At 30.8% G+C, this 18,597-nt stretch overlaps 1 protein-coding gene across 1 annotated transcript in view; it reads left to right on the top strand.

The window, feature by feature from the left end:
* The window catches only part of LOC148284542 (protein CFDP2-like), a 108,678-nt gene extending 91,485 nt beyond the window's left edge, over positions 1–17,193 (top strand). The window contains exon 2 of the mRNA XM_088238746.1: positions 17,031–17,193. Within this exon, the coding sequence (XP_088094872.1) occupies positions 17,031–17,193 (163 nt within the window). The remainder of the gene's footprint in view (positions 1–17,030) is intronic.
* Positions 17,194–18,597: the final 1,404 nt, after the last annotated feature.

Genomic DNA, 18,597 nt, shown 5'->3' with positions numbered 1-18,597 from the left:
GAAATAACACGACAAATTTAACCCCTTTACCCTTTATTGTTTCTGTGTGCAAAAAGAGCTAACAAATATTAACAATTATTTAATATTCTATATTTTATTCAATTATTTTTTTTATGGTAAAAAATCTGAAAGGGTAATCGAATAGCGATAAATTTGCCACGCAGTTTTTGTAGTTGGCGTATTCACCTACCATTTTTGAGGTCCCGCGTTTGATTACTAGAAAGGTCGACGAGAAAAATTAGTTTTAATGGTCGTTTAATATAACAGTGTCTTGTTGTCCCTGGAATGGTGCCCAAATCATAAGACTGATCACCTTACCTTCCATGTAATCAAAATGATTTAAAAAAAAAAATTGAATCACTAACTTTATGATTGTGAAACTAAATATTTTAAGACTAACCAGTACTTTTTATTTGTTAGTTTATTTTTAAGCCTCGTCAAGGGAAGTCCAGTAAAATTTATATACTGATTTCACAAAAATTATGATGAAGAAGAATTTTAATTATTTACAAAATACTCGTATTGTACAAATATATATTCCTCAATTTGTATAACTCGTAGAAAGTGATCTTTTAAGACGTTACCCATTTTTTTCTCAAATACTAAAAAAACACAGAATTCGCATTATTAATCTTATGTATAGATATTAATACAAAGCATTATTTTTGTATAAACCGCCTTAAGAGCGCTAATAATTTACATAGTTTTTATTGACTATTTATTTAATAGGCTCGTAAGTTTTCACGGTTACTGTTATAAATATAAAAATCTTTTTTGGGTGATCCAGTGCATGTTGGATTCGTTGCGACGTTTCGGCGACCATTGCACCGTGTCGCAGTCGGCCGCAGGCACATTCCGTGTCTATTTTGTAGTGTGTAGTGCCGGGAACCATGTTGATTTTAATTTCAGCCCATCGTCTTTGTTTATGTTTTTTGCGTATTTGAGTATTTCGATTGCCTCTTTTATTATTCTTGCACTGTAATTTTTAGGTTAATGCAAAATCTTTGGTTTGAAGGCGAAAATATGTCCTGTGTCTATAAAGTGTTTTGCTATTGCAGATTTTTCAGGGTCCCCCGGTTTATACGGTATTTTATGTTTTTTATGTGTCATGTCAGGTCCCCCTGACGTTGACTATTAATTGAGAGGATTTGTCCCTGTCTTAAACAGGGCCTCGATTGTTCTAAACCCCGTCCAGTCTCGTATCTTTTGGAACCAGGAGATCTGCTTTCTGCCCTCACATTGTCGACCCTCTATATTGCCTTCTCTTCTCTAAAGTACATAGGAGACCGGCCGGACTTTGATGCCAGTCAGCAACTGTCTATCTACTCTTGCCCTTTGAAGTACATTTTTGTTGCTGACCATATCGGTCCATGGAAGGCGTAGCATTCTACGATGCATCCATATATAACAACAAAAAAAAACATTTATGCGAAGATTACGAAATGTTATAGATATAAAAAGTAGTATTCTTAAATTTAAAATAATAATACGTCCACACATAAATTACCTTTCTTCCATTTTTTTTTATTTAATGAAGGAGAAATAGGAAATATACAAATTCTTCAAAATAAGGCGATGAGGATTATACTCAAAATAAATATCTATTCTAATATAGAAATAATGCACAAAGAAATTGGCTTGCTCACAGTAAAGCAATAAATTAAATATACTGTAGTAATTTTAAAATATGAAATAATTGAGGGGATGAATAAAATAAAAACAATAATAAAATTTAACCAACAATGTCATACATATGGAACAAGGGATAAAAAAAAGATAAGATTACCAATGAGGAGAAAAACAGAATCTCAAAACTCATTGTACAAGGGATTGAGGCTGCACAATAATGAGTTAGCTGAAGAAATTAAGGATATCCAAAAACCGAAATATTTAAAATTAATTTGAAAAAATATGTTATTGAGAAATTTTGATTAAAAAAATGTCACATTATTAAAAGTTTAAATTAGTTTTTAAGATTTTATAAACTAACTGAATAAAGCATAAATAAATATTTTGAATGACTTTAACTGGTTCATAGTACTGATTTAGAGGGTCTACGATTCAACTCCGTACAAAAGCACTGACTGAACATGGCACTGACTGAACCATTATTTGCCCAAGTTCTAGATTAAGGCTATCATCACAGAAAATAATAATAAATGTCAATTAAAATTAAATAATTAAATATGAATAGCCGTCAAATTGATTTCTGGATTCATTTAGATATGACCGTAGGTGGTAATAAATTTATAAAATCGTGACTAGTTTTCTAGAGCACACGGTTCAAAGGGTTAAGTACTCGGCTAATGATTGACTGATTTAATTAACATTTATACATGCAAGATCATTTACTCATTCCTAAACCCACTGATAACAGCTTCCGTTATTTACGTGCAGATAAGCGTAACGTTTGTGGATACATAATGCTAAAATACTAATATTGTAGGTAGATACTTGATCTATGAACAACAAATTGTAAATTGGCAAGTCCGTGACATTTAACATAACTGTACACTGACCTGAAAATATTCGATATGCATATTGCAATAGAGAGGGAGAACATTTAAGAGAACGGAAAATAGAGTGGCATTTATATGATCACTTTGATTAGTATTCTGCCCATATTTAAACAAGTGCGTTTCTTCAAAATTTTCATCCCTTCACTTTTGCCTAGTGAAAGAGCCGAAACGTTTATAAATGTGAGTGAGATTTATTCGTTCCACTTTCATTTTAGTCAATTTTTGTGAGCTTTCGCTCATTTGAATCGGGTTTTATGATTTTTAGTAATTACTTATCCAAACCCAATTGAAAACATGTATAGAATACTTGGGTTAAATACAAAGATTGAATTCCCAGACAGCGAAAGGTCTGAAGAAAGTACTAGAAAAATGGTGGAATGGAGAGATTTTGAAAAAATAATTTAATCGATGCCGTCTCGCGTTGCTCAGTTATTAAATCAAATTAAGAGGAGACAAAAATTAAAAATAATATTATTTGGTAGTTTATGATAATGTTGACAAGGAAATTTACAAAAAAAAATTAATGTGCTCAAAACCGTTTGTTCCATTTTTAAAAAATCAATTATTCCATTTTTTAAATATTTACTCTTTTCAAATCAAACGGGAAAAAGCAATCCAATGTTAAGTAATCTGATTTTAATAGGTATATCTGAAATGATTTTAATTTTATTTTTAAAACATTTAAGTAAAATTTACACTTGATGCAATCTCAGAAATACCTTTTAATATTAGGTGATGCTATTTCTGTGACCGCTACTACATATGCATTTTATTTTTTACATGTTTTTATTGTATTTTAAATAATATGAAAACGGTGTAGTTTTATTAAAATTTACTATTCCAATATAAAACACATTTTTCTTCTAAATGTGGTAAAATTTTTAGCTTCGTTTACTTTTTGTGGCAACTCATTTAAATTTATTAAAGAAAATAAAAGACGAGTGATACTTTAATAAAAAATTTAGAAAATAAAGTAACCCGTTTTATCGCTTTCGCGACATCTTCGAGACTGGTTTTATTTTTATTTTCTATAATAAATTACAATGAACTTCCATCAAGAATTTTCACTTATAAACTTAATAATTTTAATTTACTGTGCAAAATTCCTGGATATTATGGACTACTTGGTCCGGAAAGGAGAACAATGATACTGATGACCAAAACTATTTACGTTTTGAAAATCTTTATCAGTGTTTCAAAATTGATAATTAATATTTATTTATAATTTACAAAAACATTTACTAAAAATCAGGAATCAATCAATCAATCAATCAATCTCGAATCAGATTAAAAATCCCAAAATATAAAAGGCGGGAACCATTTCCCATCCACTCTCACAGATGTTACTACAGTATCTCAACATTAATCACGGCCGAAGAATCATCTCTTTTTTCTTCCTTTATCTCTCCTACTTTTCTTTTTCCTCTTTATTCCCTTTTCCAATTGAGTCATAGTACTATTTTAGGTAATTGATTTACAAAAACAGTTATTTATTTTTATTTCAGTCTATTTTTGTATATCTTTAGCTTTTTTATTTTTATTTTCTATTGAATAGGTTTTGTAACATGAATTATATAAATAATACAATATTTTGAGTTTGTCCAAATGTTTGAAGACAAAATATTGGATTTCGCCCCCTAAGAAGTCATAAAGATGAACAAATAACAACACGGATGGAGAACGTTTTAGGTAAGGGAATATGGTTTCAGCTCTTTTACTTCATTAAAATCAACAAATGGAAGAATTGAAGAAATATGGATGGCAAAATGGTGAAGTGGCCACTAAAACTAGCCAACGTAAATTTAGAAGCCACGTTAATGCCTAGACTTCCATATTCCCTTCTTAAAAATGTTTCCTATCTCCGCTGTAATTTGTTAAGACTTTTATTTTTTATTTGGTTGAAGGAATTCCGCCAATGCACAATTTATATTATCTACAAAAAGTTAAATAAAAAGAAAATTGCAGTTAAATGTGCTCAGAATTATTTTATTGAGTAATAAAATGATAAACATTAAGATTAAATACTCTTTTCCATTTAAATTCAATAAATCGCCTAAGGAATTTATATGGTTTTTGTTTAACGATAACTTTTGAAATCAATTAAACACTATACAGCTCGTGAATTCATTCGATACAACTCGAAAGTACTATAAATGCCGGAAAGCAGTGCACTCGAAAGGTGTATCTTACTTAACGAAGTAACAACGCCATTTACTTAGAATCGGTTTCATTGGATGAAATTACTGAAAAAAATTCAACTATTATCATTTTTCCAGCACTTTGCTTTATTTGTGTTAATGAATGTCTAAAAAATCAAAGAAAATATACCAGAGAAAAGATTTTCTCTTTTCCATTTTCTGAAAAACATGGGTTAGTTTTATTAATGTCCCTGACTTGACTGCAACTTGACTCCAAGTTTAGGCTTTTAAAGAATCTGACAACTCTTCTGCTTTTATAAGCAAAAAGGCAGTTATTTTTATAAAATCACAAAATTAGTTAAATATGAGGCAATGTTTTAGAAGAAATTTCGAACCATATGATATATGGCAATGAGTAGTAAAAATACAATCTCAGTACCAAAAATGAAATAATAGTTTTTAAGTTGTTTAAACAATAACATAAGCAAAAAATAATATAGATATGAACACACACAGGTTTTATGCTTTAGGGACAATTGCCATACTATATTTTTACTTATGATTGTTTAAACATTATTTTAATATGCATAAAGTCAAGTACGTAAATCAAAATATGATTTTAAAAATAACTGCTTTTTTGCGTACGACGAGTGTTGAAATAAATTTCAATGATAATAACACCCTCCGTAATCATTTTGACAAACTCAAAATATTGTTAATTAAACTTACTTAAATCGAAAGTAGTTTCAAGCGTTGCTTCATCGACGAAAAAATAAGCCAGATTAATCTCAATCAGCAAATTCAAAAATTCAGCCCTCTTACTTTACAAAACTCAACAAATGGAAAAGTTGAGGAAATATGAATGAACCCAGAGAGAACGAAGAAGTTTTTAAACAATTTTATTTTCGAGGCTTGTCAGCAGGTGGGGAAGAGAGGATATGGAAGGAATTTATGAGAAATATATCACAACCCCAAAACCAATTGAGAAAAAAGAACTTTCTTGGCTTTTATTTATTTATTAACGGACATTGTCCATGTATACAATTTATAGGATTTAATTATAACAATAAAAAAATAGTTTGAAACACTAAAAAAAGGAAAATAAGCATTGACAAACATAAAGGACATCAAGACAAGATCTGGACTATTTATTTAGTGCTCGTTAAAATCGCTGTAAACTTAAACAAAAAAAAACAGATAATGTCTTGAGTTAACAATACGACAAAGACGGGTCATTGGAGAATTAAGGCCAAAATTTGTTCTATGCTGATCGATGAACAGTATTTCATTGTTTCTCAACCTACGAGTCGGAATATTGAAATTTACTTTTCCCAGTAATGATGGAACATCGATTCAAACATTTAGTGTGCCGGACATATATATGGAGTCAATATTAGTTCTACGGTTCTACGGCTTGCAGCTTGCTACAATTTTACATATTGTGTAAATTGGCCAGTAAAACCAGCCAGTGACAAAACACAAGCACTGTAAATAGAGTTACATATTCCATTCTCAAAATAGTTTTTTAGTATAATATTTTCAGTTTTCTCAAATTTTTACTAGTATAAAAAAAGTATTATATCTTAGAGTATGCTTGGAGTGTGGAGCAGAATCTAAGTAAATAAATTGTGTGCAATGTGTCGTAAATTAGTTAATCGTTCATTGTTCAGTCTTATATTGGTTTAGTTTATTCTGCATCTCGCGATATACCCATCCCTTATAAGGAAGGATGCTATAAGTGCAGTGCAGTTTGGATCAGAGGATCTAATTACACGAACTAACACCGCCATTATGCGAAACGTGTATCTATAAAATGCATACATACTTGTACATGCATAAATACAACTCTCATAGCCACGAACACAGACAGATAATTCGCGCACCTTACAGAGAAATTGTATCGGCATCCAAACATTATTCGTAGTTTTTAATCAAAGTAAAGTCAGAAATTGATTGGAGATAAATTAACCATGTTGTGTAGTGATATGCGCGTTCGGCTACCATGCTTGGGTTCCAGATTCGATTCTTGGTAAATTCAAAAATAATATTGAATTATTTTTTATAATTGTTGTGGAATAATATTTCATTTCAGTGCTGCAGGACAGCGTTTATGAATTATATTTAAAGTTACGTGTACAGCACCAAATCTAAAACTGAGGCAAAAAAAAAGTTCCGTTGATAAAAACTTCTTTTACCCAAATGCATTCAATTTTCATAGGCCCTCGTGTATACAATACCCAGATAGCAGTGAAACTTGGTACAAACTTGATTTAAGATTGATGGAAGGTTGAAAAGGAAAATTTGACGCGACAAGTTAAAAGTTGCTGGAATATTGTTTTGTCAAATTTGAAGAGACAAGTTTTGACAAAATTTGCTGGAATGTTGTTATGTCAAGAATCGTATTTCAGAATTAGAAAATCATATAGTGAAGATCAACACATTGCCAGATTCATAAAAATATTGAGAGAATTCCTTTTTTATTTATTTTTATTTAAACTGTTATATTTAATCCCAGGACTTATCTACAAGATCGATTTTTATTTAGCACCACAACAGGCCGTGAGGCCCAATTACAGTGGTGAATTAAAGCACGGTACACCCAGCCTTAAGAAACATCACATTGAGGGGAGACCCTTAAGCCCACCATCCACCCGCAGCTGTTATTGAGTCCTGGGGGACTCTCTGTCAGCTGCGCATAGAGGAAAGATATTATACATATTCCTATGGAATACAAACTCTATGCAGATTAAGGAAGGGGGAGGAGGACGTATGGACAGAGGCCAACTCGTTGTTCCCACCCCTCAGGATCCCCTCAATGCTTCTGTTTTTTTATTCAAGAAAAAAATATGTTAACAAACAATTTACATAAATAAACGTATCCAAATATACAAAAACATTTTCTTAAAACTATAGTAACATAACAAACATAACTTACACAAAACATAAGTAAAAACACGGATATTTAAAATAAGATAACGACTTTGGATAAAGAAGAACTCCCTGGGTGGTCAGAACCAGAGGATCCGAAAACCACCCCCGTAAGGGGAGGACAAAACAAAAGAACTTGTGCGTTCCGCTCGGAAGGAAGCACAGTCCCAACTGAATGAGCATCCCACAAGAACAGTTGCCTGTCCCACCATATTTTACCCACCTAGGCGTCCGCGCATCTGAGGAGCTCCCAACGCGATACCAACTGACGGAAGAGTGCAAAATTTGTACTGTTGGCCATCAGATCCACATTCCACGCTGGTCGCATGACCCCTGTCAGACCATTCAGCATCTCGTCTCTAGCATCATCTAATAGCACACAGTGCCACAGGATGTGTTCGGCCGATTGATGGTTATCTCCGCAAGCACAGCTCGAGACAGGGGCAAGTCCAAGTTTATGAAGCTTGTCTCTAAACTCCCCATGTCCCGAAACCATTTGTGCAGTATGATAGTCAAACACCAAGAACTTACTACACATCGTGTGTCTGGTGGAAGGTAAAAAAGACCACGTCCATTTCCCCGTACATGCCATGTCCCATCTATTCTGCCATTGGTTGAGAGTTACGCCTCGCATAATATCACATAGTACGCTAAATCTTGTCTCGGAAGGGCGCAACTCAACACCAAAGTATTCTATATTCTCTCCTCTCACAGAGCGTTTTACTACTGCCTCTCTTGTCTCAAAATCTAATAGGAGAACTCCTGCAAGCACAGGACGTCTCAGAATTTTTTTCTATTTTATTGTAGATTGCTTAAAATAGTTTGTTGACGCGTTTTCAGTGTGAAACAAAAGATTTTGTCTTGTCGGTCTAGATGGCACATGGAATGGAAATCTTTCTAGTAGGTTTGAAAAATCAATTTTATTATTTATTAATTTGAATAAAAATAACTGGTCCAACATTATTCTTCGATTTTTAAGAGAGTTTATTCCATGATACTGCATACTTTCAGCATGATTAGAAAAGTTAATGTTTAAACAACCTACCCTACCTGACCTCAACGACTGAACTGTACAAAAAAACACACCAGTTTGACATAAACTACTTGACTAAAATTGAGACCTTAAAAATTGTGCACAAAATAACACTGGGAAACATACAAGACGACGACATAATATTAGTCAAAAATGCTGACATACACAAATATAACACCAGACAACAACAACACTATCATATTGAAAAAGCAAAGACAAACACAGGACAGTCAAAAATACTACATAATGGACTTAAACACTACAACGACCTACCTTACTACTTGAAAACTTTTACTGGAGACAAATTTAAAATCAATCTGAAAAAGCACATGATGACTGAACTAACTAGACTAGACGAGACATAAAATGACTAGACAATATTAAATTTCTAATGTTACCATTACGGGTTTTTTAAAATTGTAAATAAATGAAATAAAAAAAAAGTAAAATAAAAAACCGGTAGTCGACCTGCTTAAAAAAAAATATTGGACCCTTTCTAGTCTATTTTTACTTACATTACACATATTATTTAAAAACAAATAGCCATACTCATATTAGACTTTACTTTATTTAATACAAAAATATTAGGAGCTTTTTTTTATATTGCATAAATGTACTAAATTTTTTTAAAATTTTGTTTTTAAAACATTTAGTTTGTTTTTTAAAAATGTCTACTGAAATAGAAATGTAACCGACACACTATGTTCCAATTATTATTATTCCTGAAAAACGACCAAATTGTATTATTCACTACTCGAAAGCGACTTAGGCATTAATATGATTTACCCGAGGCAAAATACTTCAGCATATTATCTATAATTACAATAATTTTAAGGGCGCTAATGACTAGAAATGACAGCTGAATTAATTTAAATAATACGTTGTTCGACATTCAGCTTAAAAAAACCGTGTAATGAAACAAATTAGCAAAATAAATCATAATAGTTCGAATATTTAATGCAGGTTATATAAGCAGATGGATAAAAAAATATCAGAAAAACATTTTCAAATCGACATTCTTAATAAATTATTTTTCAAATATGAACAGTTGTACATTTATTGTTATTTATATTTATAAAACTAAATATGCTAAATTTATAAATGCCTAAAAAACAGTCTGCGTCCCACGTAAAGTAAAAAATGATATTATTATTAAATAACATCCCGAGCATTTGACATTTTGCATTTTCTAATAAGTGTTCTAGTTATTTTAATGAATGTGCCCACTTCTTTTTGACTTGCGAATTCCTCGAATAGTTATGGTTTTATATCTTCACATTAAACTGATATTTGACAGAGTTATTCATTTACATGTGCACACGAAAAAAAATATCGCGGAAGTTAATCAGAACGAAATTAATTTATATCGTTTATAAATGCTAATTATTTAAGTGATATACGGTTAAAAAAATCTATCTACTTTACTAGTGTTATGAATTATTATGATCAACGAGAGCAATTTATAGCGGACCAATGTTTTTAACGGATAATTGACGCTGTATGAATTGATTTGTAGGTATCAGCGTTTTTCGGTTTATACCTTAGAAACGCAAGATATTATTATTTAATTTAAATACACTTTTAAGAAAACTCAAAATATTTGTACATTAATTCCATTGTAGAATTAGCAATAAACTAATACATGGTATACCAAAATAGTAGATTCATTTTTACTCAAATAATATTCCCTGTCTGGGGTGACGTGTACCAAGGGATATCACCGATAGATATTGATACTTTTAAGGAGAACTTTACAAAGGAAAATACTGTAATTTTTGGCTGCTGTTTGAATGTTTTAAATATGTCCAAATGCTAGCAGACTGGCTGGATTTCCTCCTTAAGAAGTTATTTACATTTAAATTTGTTGCAACAGAGATGGAAAACATTTTAAAGAATGAAATATGGAAGTCTTGGCATTTACAGGGCTTATAACCTGTCAGTGGCTGGTTTAAGTGGCCACTTTACACACTGTGTAATATTCACCGTTCTGTCGATGTTTGAATATCCACTTTTCCTCAACTGTTCCATCTGTTGACTTTTGTGAAGTTAAAGAGCTGAAATCTTTATCACGTGGGTGAGATTCATCCGGCTGAACCAACTCACCTACTGGGCAACGCCTGAAAACCATTGTTACATTTTTTATGCTTCTTCTTTTACCAGTTAAATAACTCAACAATGTTTTAAATATGTCCGAATGTCTGCAGAATGACTGCATAAAGAAAATTATTCATATTGAAATTTAAAGCAACAGAGGGGAAACATTTTTGAGAAGTGAGTATGAAAATCTAGGCATTTACAGGGCTTATGACCATTCATTGGCTGGTTTAAGTGGCATTTACAGGGCTGACGACATGTCATATTTCCTTCCATATTCCCCTCTTAAAAAATGTTTTCCCCCTCTGTTGCAACAATATTAAATATATTAGGCTTTATTTATTATTTTTTGGGAACATGCTATACATCTAGACAGATCCCTTAGTAAATAATAATAAATACTCAAAAATAACAAACGTTAGATAATGATTGATTGCTTTTTAAAAAATCATTCTTGAATAATATTACTCGTACATACCGACATTTCATAAACAAAAAAGGAATAGTTTTTTTTTACAATTCAGTCCAGAAAGCTATTAAATAGGTGAATTGAAGTTTAAGGGGAACAGGTTTCATTTAGACCACTAGGATTCGTAGTAAGAGCTAGTTTACCATTTAAGCTAAATAGGCTGAAATCTGGGGGTGTAAGGACCTGGAGGCCACGATACAAATGGTTGAACGGCCCGTGCGGCAGTAGAAAACATATTTTAAAATTGGTGCGTTTTGACGTCATGGCTGCGTTTTGTGTGCGCCTATGTGAATTTCTTGAACACCGTTTTTTGCGCATCCCCTGTCTCTAATATCTTTTATTTTAGTAAATTGCATTTTACGATGTGAAGTTAGGAATGAGTACAGCTAAAACTTGCAGCGCTTCTGTATAGAACTCTAAGAGGGATTTCTTAATGAAAAAAAAAAGATTTGTTCGCTTAGAAAACGATGCTTAATATTATTTGAATGCAATATTTCTGAAATGTTAATTAATCAAAATGATAAAATATTATTAAGTATTGTCCTTTTATTTTCTGAACGAAACAAGAAAGAATAGAGGTGCCAAGCTTATGAGCTTTGCCCACGGGCGCGCGGGCGCGCGGACGGCTCAAACCTTAAACAGGGTTTTTCATTTAGTACAATGATTTTATTTTTGGATTGACATACTCTTTTCAGTATAGTAAACTTGAATAAGTTTACTGCAAAAATTTGAATATTTATACTAATTTTCTTAGTTACATAAATGGTGGGGCAGTGGTCAGCACGTTTGCCTACCATGCAAGAGGTCTCGGGTTCGATTCCCGACATGATTGTCATGAAATAGTTATTTCAAAAAGTGTTTTTACCCTGGAATGATTCATAGTCCCTAGGCTGGCACCTGAAGCGTAAGACTGATCATCTTACCTTCATGAAACGAAAATGATCGAGATACGAGTAGAAAAGGAATGATGATGAAAAATATGTGATTTTACTTACAAAAATTACAGTTTTGGTATTGAAAACTTGAAATTACGATAAAAATACTTGTTTTTAAACTTACAGCTATGAATCACCATTTCATTTTTCTCTGGATCCACAAAAAGGTAAGAATTTTATTATTAAAATAATTAGGAATATGAAACAAATTAATACAGGAATATCAATCATAACCAGTTTTGGAATTAATGTTTGGATTAATTATTCTTATTAAGAAAATTCACAATGACTATGTAGGTAATTAGTTCTACCTTTCGGGATTTCGAGATATATTTTTGTAATTGTGAACGGAAATACGGATTAATTTACGAGTTTTTAATTTTCGAAGCACATACGCAGCAATTACTTAACGCCATTTAAGACATGTTAGGTCATGTTGTCAAAAAGATTTTTAAATGCAATAAATTAAAATGACATGTGTAAAACGACTGAAACTGGTTTGCATCTTGGTTTCAAGATCTAGATTACATCTGAAGAACGTAATATTTCAAGTGTCTGTAAAATGGCATAAATTTATTTTAAATGCACTGCCCTAAAAATAATTTTAATTAATAATAATAATAATAATAATAATCAAGTTTATTAACAAAATAACAATTAATTTATCTACTACATATACACTTAGGTAATCAATTTCTCTGGATCATGTCTAGTCTGCCTAACTAGGTACAACCTGTTTTAAGGCAGACATTTTTATGCAAAATAAACAATAACATTACTACCTACTAGTTAATTTATTCTAAAGTTAAACAATATTAATTTATACCATTTATTATTTAAGAGTGTATTTTGAGTAAATTTTTCTCGACCTAAACCCAGAAACCAATTTTTTAAAATTGAATCCGGGTCATGGTTTAACAATGTTTGGGTAACTTATTAAATATTTTGGGGCCCTAAAACCTGAAATTTCTTTGCCCGAATTCAGAGTTTGTGATAAACCCCATGACCCATCCTCTAGTTTGACTTCTGGTAGTGTGGGAGTGTTTCTTTTGGGATTTGGTAGAATAATTTGCTTTCACAAACATTACTTTTCTAAAAATAGATAGTTGCCTTATATCTAAAATAACAAATACCTCAAAAAGCTTGATGCTGGGGTACCTGAAGGGCTTTTTAAAAATTATTTTAACTATTGATTTTTGAGCAGATTCAAGAGGTTTTAATATTGATTTATTAGTGCCTCCCCGTCCTATTATGCCATTATTTATAATTAAAATACATAAAATAAAATATGGTTGTTTAAATTAAATAAAGGATAAGATGTTACGTATCGACTTGTAGATAAGGGAAAGTAAATTATTTAATAACTTTGATAACGCCAACGAATGGCAGCAGTTTTTCTTCCCAAATGCAATTATCTAATTTTTAGGCAATGTTTTTGACTAAACGGTATTTTGTTATACACCCTAATTGGTTGGTTAGGTAGGATGTGGGTAAAACTTGGATTGGTAGGTTTTTGGTCATTTCATTAAAAGTAAAGTAAAATGGGCGAAGAGCTTCAAAATTTAAACGGTAAAAACCCCAAATTTTTAACATACATAAAAAAATTTTTTTTTCGTATACTCAGTATGTTTTTAAGCATGTTTGTTTTTTCTTCCATCAGGCAACTAAAATAAAGAAAAAAATAAATATAAAACAGCATTGTTTTCAACCACTTGTTTTTATTTTTTCTACCGGCCACGATCGGTTTCAAAGCAACACAAGCTTCTTTATCAAGGTACACTTACCTATACCTTGATCAAGAAGTATACTTATCTAATCATTAGTTGAGTTTACCATCATAAAAAAAACTTGCTTAGCTTTGAAACCGGTAGACAGAAAAAATAAAAGTGTTTAGGTAAAAACAGAGTTGTTTTACCTATATTTATTTTACCATAATGATTAACCAAAATGTTAGTACTTCCAATATAAATTTAATAAAATGAAGTATTTCGGTATTATGGTAAGTAAAAAAAAAATACCATATATTTTAAGAGATGATTACAATTCGGCGTTTTATGTCATTTTTCGCAAACTTTGCGCTACAAACGATCAGTGCGGGATATTTTTTAAATTTTTTTGTGTGAAGGCATGCTAATATGGTGTTTTTTGCCAATTCTAATGTTTTGTTATTATTTTGGATAACTTATATAGTGCCATTTCTGTAAAAAAATTCCTCAAGGACGCTTTGCAAAATGATTATATGAATATTAATTTAATTTTAACTTAAAATATATATTTAATGTAATTTACTTTGTTACCACATGCCACAAATTTATTCAAATGGAAAGTGGGTTTTGAGTTTTTTTCCGAAACATCACTTTACTATCACAATTTCAAAATTTTGGTGCGAGAGCATTCTATGCCACAGGGCCCGCGACCGCAAATGCTCGTTTACCGAATTTGATGCGCTGGTTTTGTAAAGTATTCATAATTTTTCCTCTCGCAGTAGATGTAGAGCGTGAGACGTCTGTCAGATAGTTTTAAATCCACAAATGTAACTACCACTACTGCTGTCATAAATCTGAAACTTGCTAAAGGGTGAATCAACCCTTGTTTCGCTGGCTCTCCACTTTGGAAAAGAAATAAAGTAACGTAAACAAGAGTGTAAATATGTCATTCAATAGATATTGTAATATCTGTCACAAAAAAATCCTAGAGGAAAATGTATATATTTTTTTAAAGTATATTTTTAAATAAATGAAAATAAATGAAATGAGCATAAAAAAGTTTTTTTCTCAATATTTAAATGTAAAATGCGATCATTGATAACACAAGTATTTGGTGGGAAAATTTGTTCTGCAGGTATATTATTTATTTGAAATTGAACATGTTAAATACTTAGGACTAACAATAGACAGACAATTGAAATGGACAATTCATATCAACAATTAGTTAACAAAGTGGCGACATTATCGAGTGTTTTTAAATCAAAAACTTTGTTCCAAAAATGGAAAAAATTTAATGCACGAAGCCTATGTAAAAACTAAAATATGTTATATGCAACTACCATGGGGGACAGGAAATCAAAACGACATAAACAGACTACGAAGACAGCAAAATAAAATATTAAAGTTAGTATATGACCTACCCTATCAAACAGCAACTAAAGAGCTTTTTAAACAAACTAAACAATTAAATGTTACTGAAATTTTTAAAAAAGAATGCTTAAAATTTATTCATAAAATTAGCTACTCATGTAATTGTAGACGAACAATGAAAACTTGAAAAAAACAGTAGTAAACATGAACACAATACAAGAATATCAGAAAAATATCAAATACAACCTTCTAAAACGAGAAAAGGACAATCGAGACTAATAAACCATTGACTGATATTATACAATAAACTAACAGACAAAACTAAACAAAAGACTCAGACAACCTTTACAAAAGATGTTAAAAATATTATTATTAACAGTTGAATATGAATTTTAAGAGTAAAAATATTTTCTTAAATGTATGTAACCCGTAAGGGTTTATCAATAAAAACAATAAATAAAAAAAAAAAAAAAAAAATCTAGTATTGTTGTATAGAATTTAGCAACTACGTTTTAAGTACCTACTTTCCTTAAGATAATCCAAGCTACATTCTGTTTTTTTTTGTATTACAAATTCTATAGGTTAAACGATAATAAAACTCTCAGAGATATTTTCGTTCAATTTGCATTGTTTCTGAAAAAATATAGTTCACCTAAATATCTGCTTAAACGAAGGTTTCAAAAGAAAATTTCAAAAGAAAGTTTCTCTACACTGTGAATAAAGTAAACAAAGACGCTCAAAGTTTATTGGTAGAAGTGAATTTATGTAAAATTTTAAAGTAAAAGCAAAAAAATGAACTAGGTAGGTTGTCTTTTGGGTTGAGCTATTACTTAAGTGTAAAATAAATATTATGTCAGACCCCAGTATAAAAATTGAAATCAGGTTTTTTTGGTTGTTTAAATGATTTACATTTTATTAATGTGATGAATATATATATATATATAAATATATAAAATTCTTAAATAAAGGCATAAAAGTTTTTTGTTTCGTGAACTACAAATAATTAAACACCGTCCCTTAGTTATAACAGAACTAACTCATAGCTATCAGATACCTAAATTCGGAATAATCCGACTTGTAAATTGAAATCAAAACCTGGTTTATTTTGGCGTAGAATTGGGTTAGGTTAAAAAATTAATAAAATTTAATTTTTTTAATCGTTTGTACATAATTACCGTTTTATAAATTTGTTTATTTACCATTGTTATCTATAACCTAGATTAATAAAATACAGGCAAACATTTAAGGACTCAATTATTAACAAATTATAAAAAGGACGGAGAATACCTTAAATGAGATAATATGGGAAACTAGGCATTTACAGGGCTTATGACCTGTCTTTGGCTGGTTTACGTGGCCACTTAACACACAGAGTAACATTCATTTAGTGGCAACTTAAACCAACCAATGACAGCTCATAAGCCCTATAAATGCCTAGACTTCCATATTCCCTTATTTAAGGTGTTCTCCATCCCTGTTGTAATTGGTGAAATCCCAGTGAAATCCAGTATTTTTTCTAAGAACATTTGAACAAACTCAAATAATGTAATAAAGACTCAATGTCATGAGATATGTTAATAAATAAACAAGATACATTGGAGGTCTTGAGCATTATTTAAATTACTTTAATTCAAAAACTTTATTTTTGGTCAATTTTTTTAATAAAAAAAATAATTTGGAAATTCATTGTTAATTTCAATGTTGATTTTATAAACCGGTCTCTAAACAATCAGACTTGTATATTTTTTTAAACAAGCCCAAAAAAACAAAGCTGTTTCTCGACACAATGGGAAAGGGAATTGGCACTGCTTTTCGAGTTAATTGTTTTATTTTTTAGCGATACTCTCCGCGTGTGTCACCTGCCCTCAGTTCTGGCAGCAGCAGACCATGTCAACAGTCGAGGAATGGACGTTTCCTTCAGACTAAAACTCGATCAGCAATTTGTTAGCTCCCAAAAGAAAGCTGTGTTCCTTTTCACGTTGTCAGATATCGAGCCATGATCACCAAAACATTGTAACTGACAAAATCAATACTTTACGCGAGAATATTTTATAGATATCAATAATATGAATACTGGATATAAAATTCAAATATCAAAGTACATTCCTTAAAAATCAAATTTAAACCACCCCATGACAGATCATAAGCCTTGTAACTCACTAGGTTTCCATATTTCCTTTTTTAAAACGTTCTCCATCTCTGTTCTAATTTGTTTATCTTAATTACATACTTTATGGGGAGTGACACCCAGTTTTTTGTCTACAAACATTTAGAAAAATAAAAAATATTGTAAATTAAAACGACCGGTCCGAAAAAAGCATAAAAATAGGAAAATTGTTTTCAGGCGTTACCCAGTTCGTGAAATAATTTGATCAGAATCTCTTTCCAACAATAAAGGTTTCAGCTCTATTACTTTATTAAAATCAACAGATAGACGAATTAAAGAAACGCGTATTTACATATGGGCAAAATGGTGAATGGAATACAGCGTACAAAATGGCCACTTAACTTAGCCATGACAGGTCATAAGCCCTGTAAATGCCCGGACTTCTATATTTCCTTCTCTAAGATGTTCTCCATCTCTGTTGTAATTTGTAAGTTAACATTTTTTCCCCTTAACATACTATTTTTGTCGGTTGCGATGTTTTAGCGATCATGGCTGGATATGTAAAAAGAACGAATGAAGCTTTAAGCCCAACCGACGTAGAACAAAGACAAAGTATCTACCCTCCATCACGCATTCGCATTTCCTGACGTAAAGATTACCTACTGTATTATTTTCTGAATAAAGATATTAGTTTAAGAGTTGCAGTATTATTGACATTGTTTGAAAAACATATTTTTTATTTTATTAATATATATGATAACTATCAGAGTTCAAAATCACTCGCAAACGAGTGGAGGCGTATAAAAGAAAAAAAAAAAAAAAACTATCAGCGTCATAATTAAGAAAAAAAACAATTACAATACATATTATTATAAAAAATTAAAAAAACGTTACCTAATAGCTGATGGCTGAGAGATCCACTACTATAACAGAAAGACCGACTACTGTAACATGATGAGATGATCTTTTATTCTATAATTATTTAAATTAAAATATATATTTATGTTATTTTGTGTTTTAGTAAAATGATTTTTAAAAAGAACTGAGCCAGCTTTACGTTTCTTCTACTCAATATAACGTTTTGTCTTTTCATTTTTAATTTAATTTCCATCCAGTCAATAATCTTTATTTATTTCTAACTGAAAAATCATTTCCTATAACTGTCCGTTGATAATTCATGACTTATGAAAGTGTTATATTATGTTTAATTGTCCCAAAAGGTTTCCAAGATAAAATGTTCAGTATACATTTTGTTTATATTAAACTGTAGATGGTTATGTTTAAATTGAAATTAATT

This window comes from Micrasema longulum, unplaced genomic scaffold (assembly GCF_059751315.1).
Source record: "Micrasema longulum isolate JH-2025_06_02 unplaced genomic scaffold, ASM5975131v1 h1tg000112l, whole genome shotgun sequence".
NCBI classification, from domain to species: Eukaryota; Metazoa; Arthropoda; class Insecta; order Trichoptera; family Brachycentridae; genus Micrasema; species Micrasema longulum.
The sequence above is the reverse complement of the archived record's forward strand: the minus strand, read 5'-3'. Positions and strand labels throughout refer to the sequence as shown.